We start from the raw sequence: 14,976 nt of genomic DNA on the forward strand, positions 1-14,976 counted from the left end.
TCTCTCTCTCTCTCTCTCTCGCTTCTGTCTCTCTCTCTCTCTCTCTCTCTCGCTTCTGTCTCTCTCTCTCTCTCTCTCGCTTCTGTCTCTCCTATTCCTCTCTCTCGCTTCAGTCTCTCCTTTTCCTCTCTCTCTCTCTCGCTTCTGTCTCTCCTTTTCCTCTCTAGCCCTCTGTCTTTTCCCACTCACTTCACTTGTATCGCTCTTCTCTCCATCGCTTCTGTCTCTCTCTCTCCTCTCACCCCTCCGTTCCCTCCATCTCTCTTTTATTCCCTTTCTCTCTCCTTACTCTCCTTTCTCCTTCCTGTCTCTCCTTCTCTTCTCTCCCTTTGTCTTTATTCTCTACTTTTTTCTCTTTCTCACATATCTCTTTCATCTTTTTCTCTCTTCTCTCCGTTTCTCTGTCCATTCCCTGTCTCTCTTTTGGTCCATGTCTGTCCTCACTTTTCCCTCACTATTTTCTCACCTCCCGCTCCTCTTTCTCCCTTTGCTTTTCTCTCTGGTCTGTCTCCCTGTCCCTTCCGTCCCGCTTCTCTGTTTTCTCTCTTCATATCAATCTCTTCTCTTCTCTCCTTCTCAGTCTCCTCTCTTCTTTTCTCTTTATGTCCCCTTTTCCACTCTGTCTATTCTTTGTCATCTCGCTTTTTTCTTATTTTTTTTCTTTCACTCAATCTTTTCTTTGTGTCCTTTTTCTTATCCTTAGTCATCTTTCACATCGCCACACTGATGCCCAACCGTGAGAGCGACAAGGGCTGCTGTAACAAGAAGCGCCACATCGGTAATGATTTTGTGATGGTGGTCTACAACGATTCCGGCGAGGACTATAAACTGGGGACCATCAAGGTACCCGATTTTTATTTTCCTCCGAGGCTTTGCGTTTCTCTTCACCCCCTCTCTTATGTTCTCAGGGTCAGTTCAACTTCGTGGAGGTGATCATCAAACCGCTGGATTACGAATGCAACCTAGTTTCCCTGCAGTGCCGTAAAGGTGAGTCCGACACGTCTCCGGCACCGTCCCGTCCTCGCACGCTCGACACTTCTTTTTCTTTGCAGACCTGGAGGGCTTAGTGGACACGTCGGTGGCAAAAATCGTCTCGGACGCCAACCTTCCGCTTTTGGTCCGGCAGATGGCGCTGCACGCTAACGTAAGCTGATTGACGGGCAAAGACGTTGTCGTTTTTTGGGTGTAATGGGTCACGATTCCTGTAGATGGCGTCCTTGGTCCATCAGTCCAGAGCCAACCCGTCAGAAGCGTACGCCTCCAAGTGGTTGGCTAGGTTGAGGCACATCAAGAGGATCAGGACAAGGGTAGGACAGGCTATCTTATACTCTGCCCTCTTTCTTATTTTCTCCTTTTTCGATCCTCCCTCTCTCTTCTTTTTCTCTTACTTTTGTTCTCTCCTCAGTTTCTGCTGTAAACCCCTCCTCCATTCTCTCCTTTCTATCTTCTCTTTTGCTATCTCTCTCCCACCACTCCTCTTTCTCTTCTGTTTATTCCTCTCCATTCTCTCTCTTCTTCTCTCTGTTCTGTTGGCACTCTTCTCTTAACCCTCTCCTCTCATCTACCGCTTTGATCTCTCTACATTATCTTCCATCTTGGCTCTCTTGTCTCTTTTTCTTGTCTTTTTTTGGTCTGTCTCTCATTCTTCTCTCACTCACTCTTTCTTCTATTCTAACTCCCCTATCGCCTCTCTCTCTTCTTACTTTCTCTTGTTTTATCTCACTGTCTTCTCTCTGCCCATTCTCTTTTCCCTCCAGCGCTCTCTCTTCTCTTCATCTCTTTTTTCTCCTGTCTTTTGCTTTTCTCCATCTTCTCTTTTCTTCTCTTACTTCTTCCCCTCTGCTCTTTTCTTTCGCTCACTTTCTTCTCCCTCGACTCTCGCTTCTCTTTCCCTCCCCGCTCTTTATCTGCCTCAGTCTTCTTTCCCTTTCTCTTCTGACTCACTTTTCTCCTGTCGCCTCATCTCTATTTCCACTTTTGTATTCCTCCCTTCTCTCACCAGTCGCTCTTCTTTTGTTTTCTCTTGTTTCTCTCTTTGTTTCATCTCTCCCTTATCTTCTCTCTCCACATTTTCTCATCTCCTTTTCTCACACCACTCTCACTTTTCTCTCCTTTCCCCCTGATCTCTATCTCCTTTTACTTACTCCTCTCCTCTACTTAATTTTCTCCTATACTTTCTTCTTTCCCTTTTTTCTCTACTCTGTCATTCTCACCTTCCACCCTCTCTTCTTTATCTTCTCTCTCTACCTTCTCACTTCATTCTGTCAATCTGTCTCACTCTCCTTTTTCTCTCTTTTCTCACCCCACTTTCAATTGCTTCATGCTCTCTCCTATCTCTCCCCTACTCACTTCTCTCTGTTCTCCCTCTTTCGCTATCTCTTTATTTCCATCCCCATCTTCTCCCTCCCTTTCTCTCATTTTTCCTCTCTCTTATTTCTTTCTTTGTTTCATCTCTCCCTTATCTTCCCTCTCTCCACACTTTCTCATCTCCTTTTGTCCCACCACTTTCACTCTTCTCTCTCTTCTCCCTTTGATCTCTTTATCTCCTTTTACTTACTCCTCTCCTCTACTTAATTTTCTTCTCTACTTACCGATTTCCCTTTTTCTCTGTACTCTCCCTTCTCTCACCTACTCACTTCATCTCTGTTCTACCTCTTTTGCTATCTCTCCTTATTTCATCCCCATTTTCTCCCTCCTTTTCTCTCATCTTTCCTCTCTCTCTTCACTCTACATCTTTGCTTTCTCTTTCTTATTGGACGGCAGTAGCTCAGAAGGTGGAGAGCTCATCTTCTATCGGTGTGTGAGTGTGGGCGCGAATGGGTGAAGTGTATTGTAAAGCGCTTCGGAGGTCCTCAGTGACCGGTAAAAGCGTTATATAAATGCAGTCCCATTTCTTATTCTCTCTCTTCTTTGTCTCTTATCTCCTTTCTCGCCTCTCCCGTCATGCTCTCTCCCTTCTCCCCCCTACTCACTTCTTCTCTCTGTTCTATCTCTTTCACTATCCCTCCTTATTTCTATCCCCATATTCTCCCTCCCTTTCTCTCTTCTTTCCTATCTCCCTTCGCGCTATATTTTACTTTCTCTTTCTTATTGGACGGCAGTAGCTCAGAAGGTGGAGAGCTCATCTGCTATCGGTGTGTGAGTGTGGGCGCGAATGGGTGAAGTGTATTGTAAAGCGCTTTGGAGGTCCTCAGTGACTGCTTAAAGCGCTATATAAAGGCAGTCCCATTTCTCATTCTCTCTCTTCTTCGTCTCTTATCTCCTTTCTCCCGTCAGGCTCACGAAGACATCCAATCACGCTCCACCCCCGGCATCTCGCTGACGCAGGGCCACGCCCAGCAGAGCAAATCTTTTCAGCAGAGCAACGCCGAAAACTCAGGCCAGCGCAAAAGACTTGTTTCCACCGTCGACGACTTCACCGATTTCGTGTGACCGGTTTGAATTCACGAATTGGATCTCATTAGATGAAGGTTGATCTTGGAAATCGTGCATGCTGACTAGTGAGAGTTTTTTGCTTTAGTGACATGTTTTGAAGGCTCCAGACGAGAGCATTAATCGAGCGAAAGGAAATGGTAAATTTGAATAAGTCGGATTCCAAACGAGCTTGATGAAAGCTTCAACGAGGATTTTCCGTTTAAGAGACGAGCCCTTTCGAAAACACGTTTGCGATATTTTGTTGTGACAATTAAAACATGTTTTTTCTCGCTGTGTTTTCCAGGAAAATTGGTTTTTGTTTATTTTACACTTTCCTGAGCCTTAGAGGAAATGGAAAGAGTTTATGGTTTAAATATGTAACTGATTATATATAGAATAGAATATAATAATAATAATAATAATAATAATAATTTCCTTGTATTGTCATTCTGTGTAACAATGTACACAGAACGAAATGTCGATTGCATCTGACCCGATGCAGCCGCAGCCAAGAGAGGGCGCCGCCGACCACTTTTTAAGTCTTAGGAATGACTCGGCCGGGGCGCGAACCCGAACCTCCCAGTCGCCTTTATTGTCATTGTTACATTATGGGTTGAACATATTGTGACATTGAAATTGGACGTGGCACTCCAGTTTCACATTTTACAGTGAGGGTAAAAGAAAACAAAGAAGATAAAGGAACAAAGAAGATAAAGGTTATAATTTACACAATATTTACTCAAGAAAGTGTGGGCATGTAGGATGTTACATACAGTTTTGGGATCGTGTTAGTGCAATAATATAGTCAACATTGTGCAAAGTGAGCATTGGCATGAATACAATTTTACATCTGTATGAGGTAGTGTGTTTGCAAGAGTTTCAGTTGTTTGTGCGGTGTGTGTTAAGGATGGTAATGGCTCTGGGGAAGAAACTATCTCTGAGTCTGTTTGTTTTTGTTTTGTGCGACCTGTAGCGTCTGCCGGAAGGCAGCAGGTCAAAGAGGTGGTGGCCGGGGTGAGAAAAGTCCTTGATGTTTTCTGCTCTGCTGAGGTGGCGAGAGCAGGCAATGTCATGCAATATATTGTCATGCCCTTTAGATTTCAATGCTTTCATCGCTTTCCTATTTTTTTACAAATAATCCCCATAGTTACAGCCATACAATTTAGCAAAGGTGTACCTTTCTTGTATTCCTTCTTCAAATGCTTTTTTTCCATGCTCATCGGGTTTTTGCTTCTCCCTTTAGCATCACTTCAAGTCTTGAGGCCGATAGTGAAAAAATAGGCTAGTCATGTTTATTTGTGACGCCCTTAATCAAAGAGTCTCAAAGGGCTGCACAGATCAGAGACTATTGCAAACTACAGACTATTATGACACCATCCCCTCATCTAAAACCTACATAAAGGCAAATAATACAGAATACGGAACTGTATTTTTTGTACTGTATCTACAACTCAAAGTCTACAAAAAAACACGAGATCCTAAGCTGAATAAAGAGAACGACATAGTGGGTGCTTGCGGCTCGTAGCTCTCCAGCTAACCTTCTATTTATTGCTGTTCTCTTGTCTTTTTTGCTTTCACTTTTGGACACATGTGTGGCTAAAACCACTTACAGTAGGGACGAACTTATTCGGTTGGGTGAGCGTCTAAATTTCGACTTTTCGGGCACTTTTTATACCGCTCATGATATACCGAGCGAACTTCAAAGAGACCCGGCTTCGTTGTGGACATCCATCCCTCTTAATAAGCGGCGACGGCGGAGACGCCGTTCGGAAAGGAAACGCGGCTGCCGTGCAGGTAGATGTGTGAAGCGTGTGAAGTCTAAACAGCAAGATGGACACGAGGATGGACGCGAGGATGTAACTAATTCCACCATTCATTCCTCGCCGGACAACCGAAGCTTTAAACTCAGCGCTCACGAACGGCCACAACGCCGGGAGCTTTTGAAGATCTCGACAAAGACTACAAAGAGTTCAGCTAAGTCAAATGATTCAGCAAAGCTAAAATTTGGTCTTTTGAATGTTAGATCCCTCGCCCCTAAAGCTTTACTTGTAGATAATATTATTCGTGATTATAAACTGAATTGTATGGGTCTTTGTGAAACGTGGTTACGCCCGGATGAGTACTTAGCGCTTAATTATGCTTCTCCCCCAGACTACCAGAGTAGTCATACAGCACGCACGCTGAAAAGGGGTGGTGGTGTTGCGCTAATCTCCGAAAAATCGCTTAAATTTAATCCACGGACCGCTAATAATTACAAAACGTTTGAGGCTCTTGTGACGCGGTCCCCTCAATTGTCAATTGATGTAATAACTATCTATCGTGCTCCTGGGCCATACACAACTTTCTTAGACGAATTCGCTGAACTTTTGTCTGAACTAGTAACCTATGCAGACAAAATTATAATTATGGGAGACTTTAATATTCATATGAATGACCCACACAGTTCACTCACTATTGCGTTTAGTTCTTTACTTGATGGATTTGGTTTTACTCAACTAGTTGATTTGCCAACCCATAAAAATGGGAACACGCTAGACTTGATTCTGACTCGAGGAGTTTTAACCTCAAACATTATGGTGCTACCGTGTACTACCGTTATCTCCGATCATTATTTAGTGACATTTGAGGTGCTAACTAAATGTAGTGTTAAAAAAGCTGAAGGATTTAGCGGACGCAATATAAGCACTGGCACAGTTTCTGAGCTCCTTGAACTCCTTCCTGAAGCAGTTGCGTCCTTTCCTAAATACACTGGCTCGATTGACTCACTCACGAATGAGTTCAATACCACCCTGACTAGTGTGATGGATACCATAGCGCCCTTAAAACTAAAATCACGTCCTAAAAGACGCACACCTTGGTTTACTGATGAAACTAGAACCCTTAAAAAAGAATGCAGGAAATGGGAGAGAAAATGGCGCGCTACCAAGCTTGAGGTTTTCCATCAAACCTGGTGTGATAGCTTGTTAAAGTATAAAGCGGCCCTTGCCTCTGCAAAATCGGCCTACCTTTCGAAGGTGATTGCGTCTCAAAAGAACAACCCCAAAGCCCTTTTTGACACTGTAGCATCGCTTACAAGGCAACAGACTACCGCTGATAGTTCGACACACTCTGCTCAGGACTTAATGGTCTTCTTCACTAAAAAGATTCAATGCATACAGGAAGAAATTGCTAAAGATACTATTAGTACCACTCGTATTAAAGAACTGAAACTTACAGATGCACGACAGGGTGGCTGCCCAGGGAAAATGGCCGGTTTTAGTGAACTGTCACTTGATGATCTCAAACAAGTGGTGACTGCGGCCAAACCGACAACTTGCCAGTTCGACCCGCTCCCAGGTTCACTTATTAAAAGTCTTTTTAGCGTCATTGGGCCTTCAGTTCTAAATATTATAAATACATCACTCTCCTCAGGTGTAGTTCCAGCAGCTTTTAAGTCCGCCGTTATTAAACCCACACTAAAACGACCCAACCTTGATCCAGAAATCTTAAGTAATTACAGACCTGTGTCAAACCTACCTTTCCTCTCTAAAGTACTCGAAAGAGTAGTGGCACAGCAGCTGAATGCTTTCATATCTGAGAACAACCTTTTTGAATCGATGCAATCAGGATTCAGGGCTAACCACTCTACTGAGACAGCGCTGATCAAGGTAACAAATGATCTCCTAATGTCAATGGATTCTGGCGCTTCATCACTTTTGCTGCTGCTGGATCTTAGTGCTGCTTTTGACACAGTGCGCCACAATATCCTACTAGAACGGTTGGAAAAATGGATTGGTCTCTCAGGAACCGTCCTCTCGTGGTTCAGATCCTACCTCTCAGATAGGACGCACTGTGTGAAATATGGTGAAACGACATCTGAGCCCTTTAATGTTACCTGCGGTGTTCCGCAGGGTTCTGTGCTCGGCCCCCTACTTTTCAACATTTACATGCTTCCATTAGGTGATATTATCCGCAAGTACAATATCAGCTTCCACTGCTACGCAGACGACACTCAACTATATCTTCCGTTGGAGGAATCTTCCACACTAAACTGTGGAAATTTGGAGGCCTGTCTCACTGAGATAAAAGAGTGGATGTCACTCAATTTCTTGCGTCTTAACCCTGAAAAGACCGAAATGTTAGTCATTGGTCCTTCTAAATGCCGTGACTTCTTCTCAAAAACTGCTGTGAACCTTGACAAATGTCACATCACACAGAGTGACTCAGTTAAAAATTTAGGTGTCATATTTGACCCTGATCTATCATTTGAGATGCATGTAAAGCAAATTACTAGAACTGCCTTCTTCCATCTTCGCAACATTGCTAAAATCCGTTCAATACTGTCTCAGTCTGATGCGGAAACAATAATTCATGCATTTGTTACCTCCCGTCTCGACTACTGTAATGCACTACTTTCTGGTCTCCCGAAGTCCAGAATCAAGTCTCTTCAGCTAGTACAAAATGCCGCAGCGAGGCTTTTAACTAGGACAAAAAAGTACGATCACATAACACCGATTTTGGCTAACCTGCATTGGCTCCCAGTTAGCCAAAGATGTGACTTCAAAGTTCTCTTAGTACTGTACAAAATCATACATGGACTTGCTCCCTCTTATCTTTCAGATCTGATCTGCCGCTATGTCCCGGTCCGAAGCCTGCGATCTGAGAGTGCCGGTCTTCTGGTGATCCCGAGAGCAAAGAAGTCTTCTGCTGGTTCGAGAGCGTTCTCCATCCGGGCACCGGTGCTGTGGAATGCTCTTCCCCCTGAGATCCGATCTGCAACCTCAGTGGAAATGTTTAAATCTAAACTTAAAACTCACCTCTACTCTATTGCATACGAATAACCTACTCCTCTTGTCGGTTGACAATAGTCTGTGTAATATAGTGTAACAATCTGTGAAGCCCTTTGAGACTCTTCGTGATTTAGGGCTATACAAAAATAAATGACTTGACTTGACTTGACTAATTCAGCCAATAGCATATTGGCATTTTCATGATGTGATGCAAACCAATAAACAGGGTTGGGTAGGGTTACTTTAACTGGATTACTTTTGGATTACTCCAATACCAAATAGATAGATAGATAGATCCTTTATTCATCCCCGTAGGGAAATTCACACTTCCAGCAGTCTACCCTGTTGTTTATTAACAGATTAACATGATGCTCTAGGGGTGCTTGTAGCGAAGTGAATGACGTCACGCTAATCCAAAAGTTCGACATCCCTGCGGCAGATGGAAATCTTTTCTTTGTAAAAATCCAGGGATACACCACCTCGTGTTAGCAAGTCCGCCTCCTCTCCGATTCCCCCCGGCTTTCGTGTCTCTGTATAGCGGCGTTGAAGCCGGGTAGCTCCGGGTGGCTACACGTTAGCGTCCGGAATGCTAAACGTGAGCCACGTTTCCGCAAAACACAGCAACCGCGCTCCCCGTGCGCTTCGATGTTTTCCACCAGCACTCGATGATCTTATTTGGTCGTGAGTTCGCATTTACCATGATTACGGATGGTACTGAAGACTTATAACGCCGCTAGCCGCTTAGCTAGCTCTGGCTCTTCTTCCACGATAGGCCCCTTCATCACGCCGGCACGAGAATTCTTCCGGGCAAGGAGTTGATTCCTTGAATACACGCATTTTGGTGCGCTAAAACCCATGTCCATAGGATAGAAGTAATCCATAGTGTAGTTGTCAAAACGGGAAGAAAAAACACAGAAGATAGGAGCAGCCAATAAAACAATAGGGCAGCGCCGCTTTGATCTTATGTTAATAAAAGACAAAAGAAACTACATATGAATGAAATCACTAAATTTCGTGCAGGCTTGGAACACATGGAACGGCAAAAATGATGTTTACAAGCTGTTTGGATTTATTTTCATTTTGTTTTGCTCGCATTTTATGTTAGTTTTGCCAGAGATCAAAGCCAGGAGAGAAAGCTTACCACGTGTTGTGAGTCATCATTTGATTCATGTTTAGTTTCTTTTGTCTTTTATCAGAATATTTGCTATTGGAGTAATCCAAAAGTAATTGAAAGCAATCCAGTTAAAGTAACCCTACCCAACCATGCCAATAAAACACCACTGTTTTAGGATGCCAACTAATAGCAGCCATGCATTTAAGAGACGTAACTCACCATAAGCATGAACCACACAGTTTGTTTTTTGGGCATGCAAAAGAATGTGTTAATAGCTGTAAAGAGGGGCTGAAAAAAAATCAAGTTATTCCATATTAAACTGAAAATGTCCAAAGGTGGGGAGAGACCATATCCCTAAAGTACTGTCCTCCTAATGTCCAGGCTCTCCCTCTCACACTTTTCTTCTGCAGCCCTCCATTTCCACACACAGCAGCATCTATAAGTGCTGCTTTCCGGCCCCTGGACCCTCCCCAAAACCAAACAGAAGCTGAGCTCCTTTTACCTTCTCCCCACCCAGGCTGCAACCCAGACAAATGATTCCAGTGGAAAGACCAACCAACCATGCAGCCTTCAGAAGAAAATCCAATGTGTTGACTGCATTTTAGTTATTCCTTTTTTAGAAGGAACAACTTATTTTACTTTAACAGAAGGATCAAGTTTTTTAGGATTGTTTTGTACTATAAGACCAATTTTTGTCAAACTTTGGTGTTTTTTAAAATGGTTAATGGTCTGCATTTATATAGCATTTTTCAAGTCATTTAAGACCTCCCAAAGCGCTTTACAATAACGACTCCGGGTCAAATTAGCCAAAGTAATGGGTCAATCCACATATACGTTTTATTGTAGGGCCCCCTAAGCATTTGTATGATGCGGCAGGGGTAAACCAGCGAAAGCTGTCGGGCCCTGCTGTTGAACAAAAGAGTGTGTTGTGTCACCCTGACCTGAGTGACATGGCCGCTTTCTTCTGTCCCGTTTCATCTGGAGTGACGAAAGCATGACCAACTTAGATGCCGAGGTGCTATACTTGTTTGGGTGTTTGGGCATTTGGGTTGGCCATGGTCCAAAAATGTTAGTGTGTGTGTGTCTTCAGCTATTTTTTTCCCTTTTTATTTTCTTTGTTATTGTATGTGTTTGTCTTGCTGTCGGTCATCCGTCTTGAGGGATGACCAAGGTAGATAGATATATAGATAGATAAGGACTGATTTCACGGGTCAGGGCCAGCAAATCTCACTCTGCAGGCCCATGGGTGGATTTGAGCCTAGCAACAACAAATGGCTGAAATGTTATCGGTTTCATGCTTAAATATGAAAGTGCACATCTGGAAGCAGTGCAACCAGGAAGGAGCAATGAAAGGAAGCTCAGACAATTTGGAATTCCAAGTATTTGTAGACAAAAAGAATTATCACATGATCCAGATATTTTTTGGGCCAGCAGAGAAGGCCTGCAGGCCTTTGTGGATCACCACAGTTTAGCTCAGGAGGGCGGGCGCTCATCTTGGGATCAAGAGATCGCAGGTTCAATTCCCAGCTCCTCTGTGTTATATGTCGAAGTGTCCTTGGGCAAGACACTGAATCCCTAACGCCCCCGATAAGCGGGTAGGCGCACTGCATGGCTGACGCCGCTATCGGTGTGTGTGAATGGGTAAGTGTGAAGCATATTGTAAAGCGCTTTGGGAGGTCTTTATTGACTTGAAAAGCGCTATAGAAATGCAGACCATTTACCATTTAATCTATGTCACTGTCAGGTCGAGTCGTCTAAAAGTTGAGAAACAGCGCCGCCATACCTTAGCCTGTCTTTTGCAGTACTGCATCGCGTCATCTCAGGGAGATGATGTTCCAAAACTTTTGTTTTCTTTTCCGTTTTTTTTTAAAACGCACCTGAGATGACAAAAGATCCTTTAGGCAAATATTTTTTTTCATCTACATCACTGTAAAGTTGACTTGTCCAAAAGAAAGACGTGAAACAGCGCCACCCAACCTCGGTGATGGTTTGAATAACTTCAACGTGGAAATGACATTAAATGGTCTGCATTTCTATAACGCTTTTCAAGTCAATGAAGAGCTCCCAAAGCGCTTTACAATGTGCTTCACACTTACCCATTCACACACACACTCACACACCAATAGCAGCCATGCAAGGCGCCGACCTGCTTATTAGGGGCATTAGGGATTCATTGTAAATAAATAAATCTGTTTAATACATGAATAGATTCTCATTCTATTCTTTATTGCCTAAAAAAATGACCAATACTTGATTCAATTTTTTGTTTATGAAACCCATGAACTGGAATTTTATTTATTTGAATTTATAAAATAACAAATGATCACATATTACTATGTTGTAAATCTGTTATAACCAGGTTACCGGTAATTATTAAAACTAGGATGAAATAGACTCAGTCAACCACTAAGAGAATAATTTTACTAGAATATCAAAGAATGAACGTCGAAGACCCCTTGTGTAGTGCAACCGAAAACGAGTGCTTTAAAGCACAAGGAAGAATACCAACTAGGTAGAGTCAGTGACCAAACAGCAGTTTCTTTTTTTCTTTTTTCTTTTTTTTTTTTTGCCTTTTACAAGCTCTTTGTTTTTTGGGAGAACCCCTAGCAGCAAGATGGCCGACAATCATGACAGCTCCAGTAAATAATACACAGGGTTGGGTAGGGTTACTTTAACTGGATTACTTTCAATTACTTTTGGATTACTCCAATACCAAATATGCTAAGAAAAGACAAAAGAAAATAAATATGAATAAAATGACTACATTTTGTGCAGGCTTGGGGAGTAACGGAACACATGGAACGGCAAAAATGATGTTGGCAAGCTGTTTGGATTTATTTTCATTGTGTTTCTGTCGCATTTGATGTTAGTTTTGCCAGAGATCAAAGCCAGGAGACGAAGCTTACCACGTGTTGTGAGTCATCAATTTATTCATATTTAGTTTCTTTTGTCTTTTATTAGCATATTTGGTATTGGAGTAATCCAAAAGTCATTGAAAGTAATCCAGTTAAAGTAACTCTACCCAACCCTGATAATACATGAAAAAGACATTTATAAATCAAACATTCCAGTGAAATGATAAAATGGTCATTTTGGCAGTTATTTGATTTAAACTACTAACTCAGGAGGTAGAGGGCTCGTCTTGGGATCAAGAGATCGCAGTTCGAATCCCGGCTCCTCCGTGTTACATGTCAAAGTGTCCTTGGGTAAGACACTGAACCCCTAATACCCCCAATAAGCAGGTCAGCGCCTTACATGGCTGCACGGCCGCTATTGGGAAATGTGAAGCACACTGTAAAGCGCTTTGGGAAGTCATTGACTTGAAAAGCGCTATATATATGTAACCGCGGTGTACTTGTCCCACCAAAGATCCACATTCACACTGGACTGGATGATGAGGTTTTTATTATTACAGTTTCTGCAAATGAATGAGTCACAACATTAGCTTTTCTGCTGGCTTTGATCTCAGTAGCAGTTCCCTCTGAAAAACTGCCCAAAGCATATCAAAGAGCTTTCTTTCCCATTTACATAAAATACATTTGTACATCCATTATAACAAGATACTTTTAACAAGAGATCGTATAGTGGATTTTTAACGTTTACAATGAATTCAACATAGTTTTCTTTAGTCTGAATTTTAACCAACATCATCCTTTTTAATGTATATGAGAAAATAGAAATAAAAACAATAATGAGTATAAAAACGGGTACAATTTACCTGCAAATGAATGAGTCACAACATTAGCTTTTCTGCTGGCTTTGATCTCTACAAGGGGAATTCATATTTTAGTAAAACAGAAAAGCGCTATTTAAATGCAGATCATTTCATTTCAATTGTAAAGTCGCGCCGCCTGAATAGTAGTTGAGAAACAGCGCTGTCCAACCTCATCGGTGATATCCGGTACTGCAACGTGTCCACTGAGGAGGAGGGGGAAGAGAGGAAGTTCCAAAACTTTTTCCTCTCCGTTTTTTCCTCAAGAAAAAAAAAGAACACACTTGAGAGAGAAGCGAAGAAACTTTGAGGGAATACTTTCGCTTTTACCAAAATCTGGTTCTTTCTTTGAATATTCCCCTCCCATGCCAGCCAAAGCCGAAAAGTCGGTCCGTTTCGGTCCTCGGCAGCCCGCGAGGACTTCCAGCATCTTAGGCGAGAAGATGTGAGGAGCGATGCCTGTTGGAAATGGAGCTGGACAAAAGATGGCGTCGGCCTCCTCGGCGTCTTCGTGCCTCTTCTCCGGCCTGCTGGTGGCTTGCTGTTGCCTGGTGCCGTGGAGCGCGCTGGCCTCGCCGAACCGGACCTGCGAGCCTTGTCCGATCAACTGCAGCTGCGTGGCTGCCGTGGTCGGCGGCTGCGCGGTCAACTGCTCCGGCGCGGGCCTGGAGGCGGCCCCCGCGGCGGACCACGTCCCGCCGGACACCGCTGTACTGTAAGTCCGTCCGAAGCTCTTAAATACCTATTTTGGTCACAATTTTTAAGCAAATTGAGCTTCTTTACCCTCCTTTTGCCCCCCCCTCTCGCCATCTTGAACTATTCTTTCTCCAAATAATCAACAACTATCACCATTTTTCAACTTGTTCACCCTAGCTAATTTCTTCCCAAAACAAGTTTAAAAAACCCGTTAAAAGACGTTTTAACACATTCAAGTAGCCGGTATTAATTTAACGCGGTAGATAAGGATACTATCTTCACTTAGCGAGTGTTAAAATCGACTCTTTCAGTGTTAAATTAACGCCAGTTAACTAATTAACACCGCCAGAGTAGATAAAAACTATATATGTTCACTGAGAAAGTGTTAACATTTACTCTTTGGGGGTTAATAAATACCGACTCCTTGCGTTAATTTGTCAATTTAGTTAACCTATGTTAATTTAACACTAAATAAGTAACACTACTTCGCTGGACATACGGTTAACTAACGCAATTAACTCCTAAAGAGTCCGTTTTAACGGGCATTAGGTTAATTCTTTAACTAATAAACACAATTAAGCAGTCTTAATCAGGACCATGGGTTCACTGAAGTAGTGTTAATGTTGACTCTTTGGGAGTTAATAAATACTGACTCGTTGCCTAAATTTGTCAATTTAGTTAACCTATGTTAATTTAACACTTAATAAGTAACACTACTTCGCTGGACATACGGTTAACTAACGCAATTAACTTGAGTTAACACCTAAAGAGTCCGTTTTAACGGGCATTAAGTTAATTCTTTAACTATTAAACACAATTAAGCAGTCTTAATCAGGACCATGGCTTCACTGGGGTAGTGTTAATATTGACTCTTTGGGAGTTAATAAATACTGACTCGTTGCCTAAATTTGTCAATTTAGTTAACCTATGTTAATTTAACACTTAATAAGTAACACTACTTCGCTGGACATACGGTTAATTAAGGCAATTAACCCGTTTTAACAGACATTAGGTTAATTCTTTAACTAATTAACACAATTAAGCAGTCTTGATCAGGACCATGGGTTCACTGAGGTAGTGTTCATATTGACTCTATAAGTTTTATATTAATATCAGTAACTAATTAACATAACCATTGTGGATATGGATGTTCACTCGGGAAGTTTTAATAGGTACTCTTTTGGTGGTTTTTTATTTAAATCTGGCTAATTTGTCAACTGAGTTGACCATTGTTAATTTAACACTAAATGAGTAACACTACCTCGGTGAAC

At 42.4% G+C, this 14,976-nt stretch overlaps 2 protein-coding genes across 5 annotated transcripts in view; both read left to right on the top strand.

Annotated features, from left to right (window-relative positions):
- tsc2 (TSC complex subunit 2) overlaps positions 1–3,706 on the top strand; it is a 45,871-nt gene extending 42,165 nt beyond the window's left edge. For all 4 annotated transcript variants that reach the window (XM_088341366.1, XM_088341367.1, XM_088341368.1 and 1 more), the window contains 5 exons: positions 704–843; positions 909–987; positions 1,053–1,144; positions 1,209–1,307; positions 3,277–3,706. In XM_088341366.1, coding sequence (XP_088197492.1) covers positions 704–843; positions 909–987; positions 1,053–1,144; positions 1,209–1,307; positions 3,277–3,432 — 566 coding nt within the window. In that variant the 3' untranslated portion in view covers positions 3,433–3,706. The remainder of the gene's footprint in view (positions 1–703; positions 844–908; positions 988–1,052; positions 1,145–1,208; positions 1,308–3,276) is intronic.
- A 9,414-nt stretch (positions 3,707–13,120) lies between these two features.
- pkd1a (polycystic kidney disease 1a) overlaps positions 13,121–14,976 on the top strand; it is an 84,719-nt gene continuing 82,863 nt past the window's right edge. The window contains exon 1 of the mRNA XM_088341370.1: positions 13,121–13,724. Within this exon, the coding sequence (XP_088197496.1) occupies positions 13,465–13,724 (260 nt within the window). The 5' untranslated portion in view covers positions 13,121–13,464. The remainder of the gene's footprint in view (positions 13,725–14,976) is intronic.

Source organism: Urocampus carinirostris, chromosome 8, assembly GCF_059441175.1.
Source record: "Urocampus carinirostris isolate Australia breed hairy pipefish chromosome 8, RoL_Ucar_1.0, whole genome shotgun sequence".
Taxonomy (NCBI): domain Eukaryota; kingdom Metazoa; phylum Chordata; class Actinopteri; order Syngnathiformes; family Syngnathidae; genus Urocampus; species Urocampus carinirostris.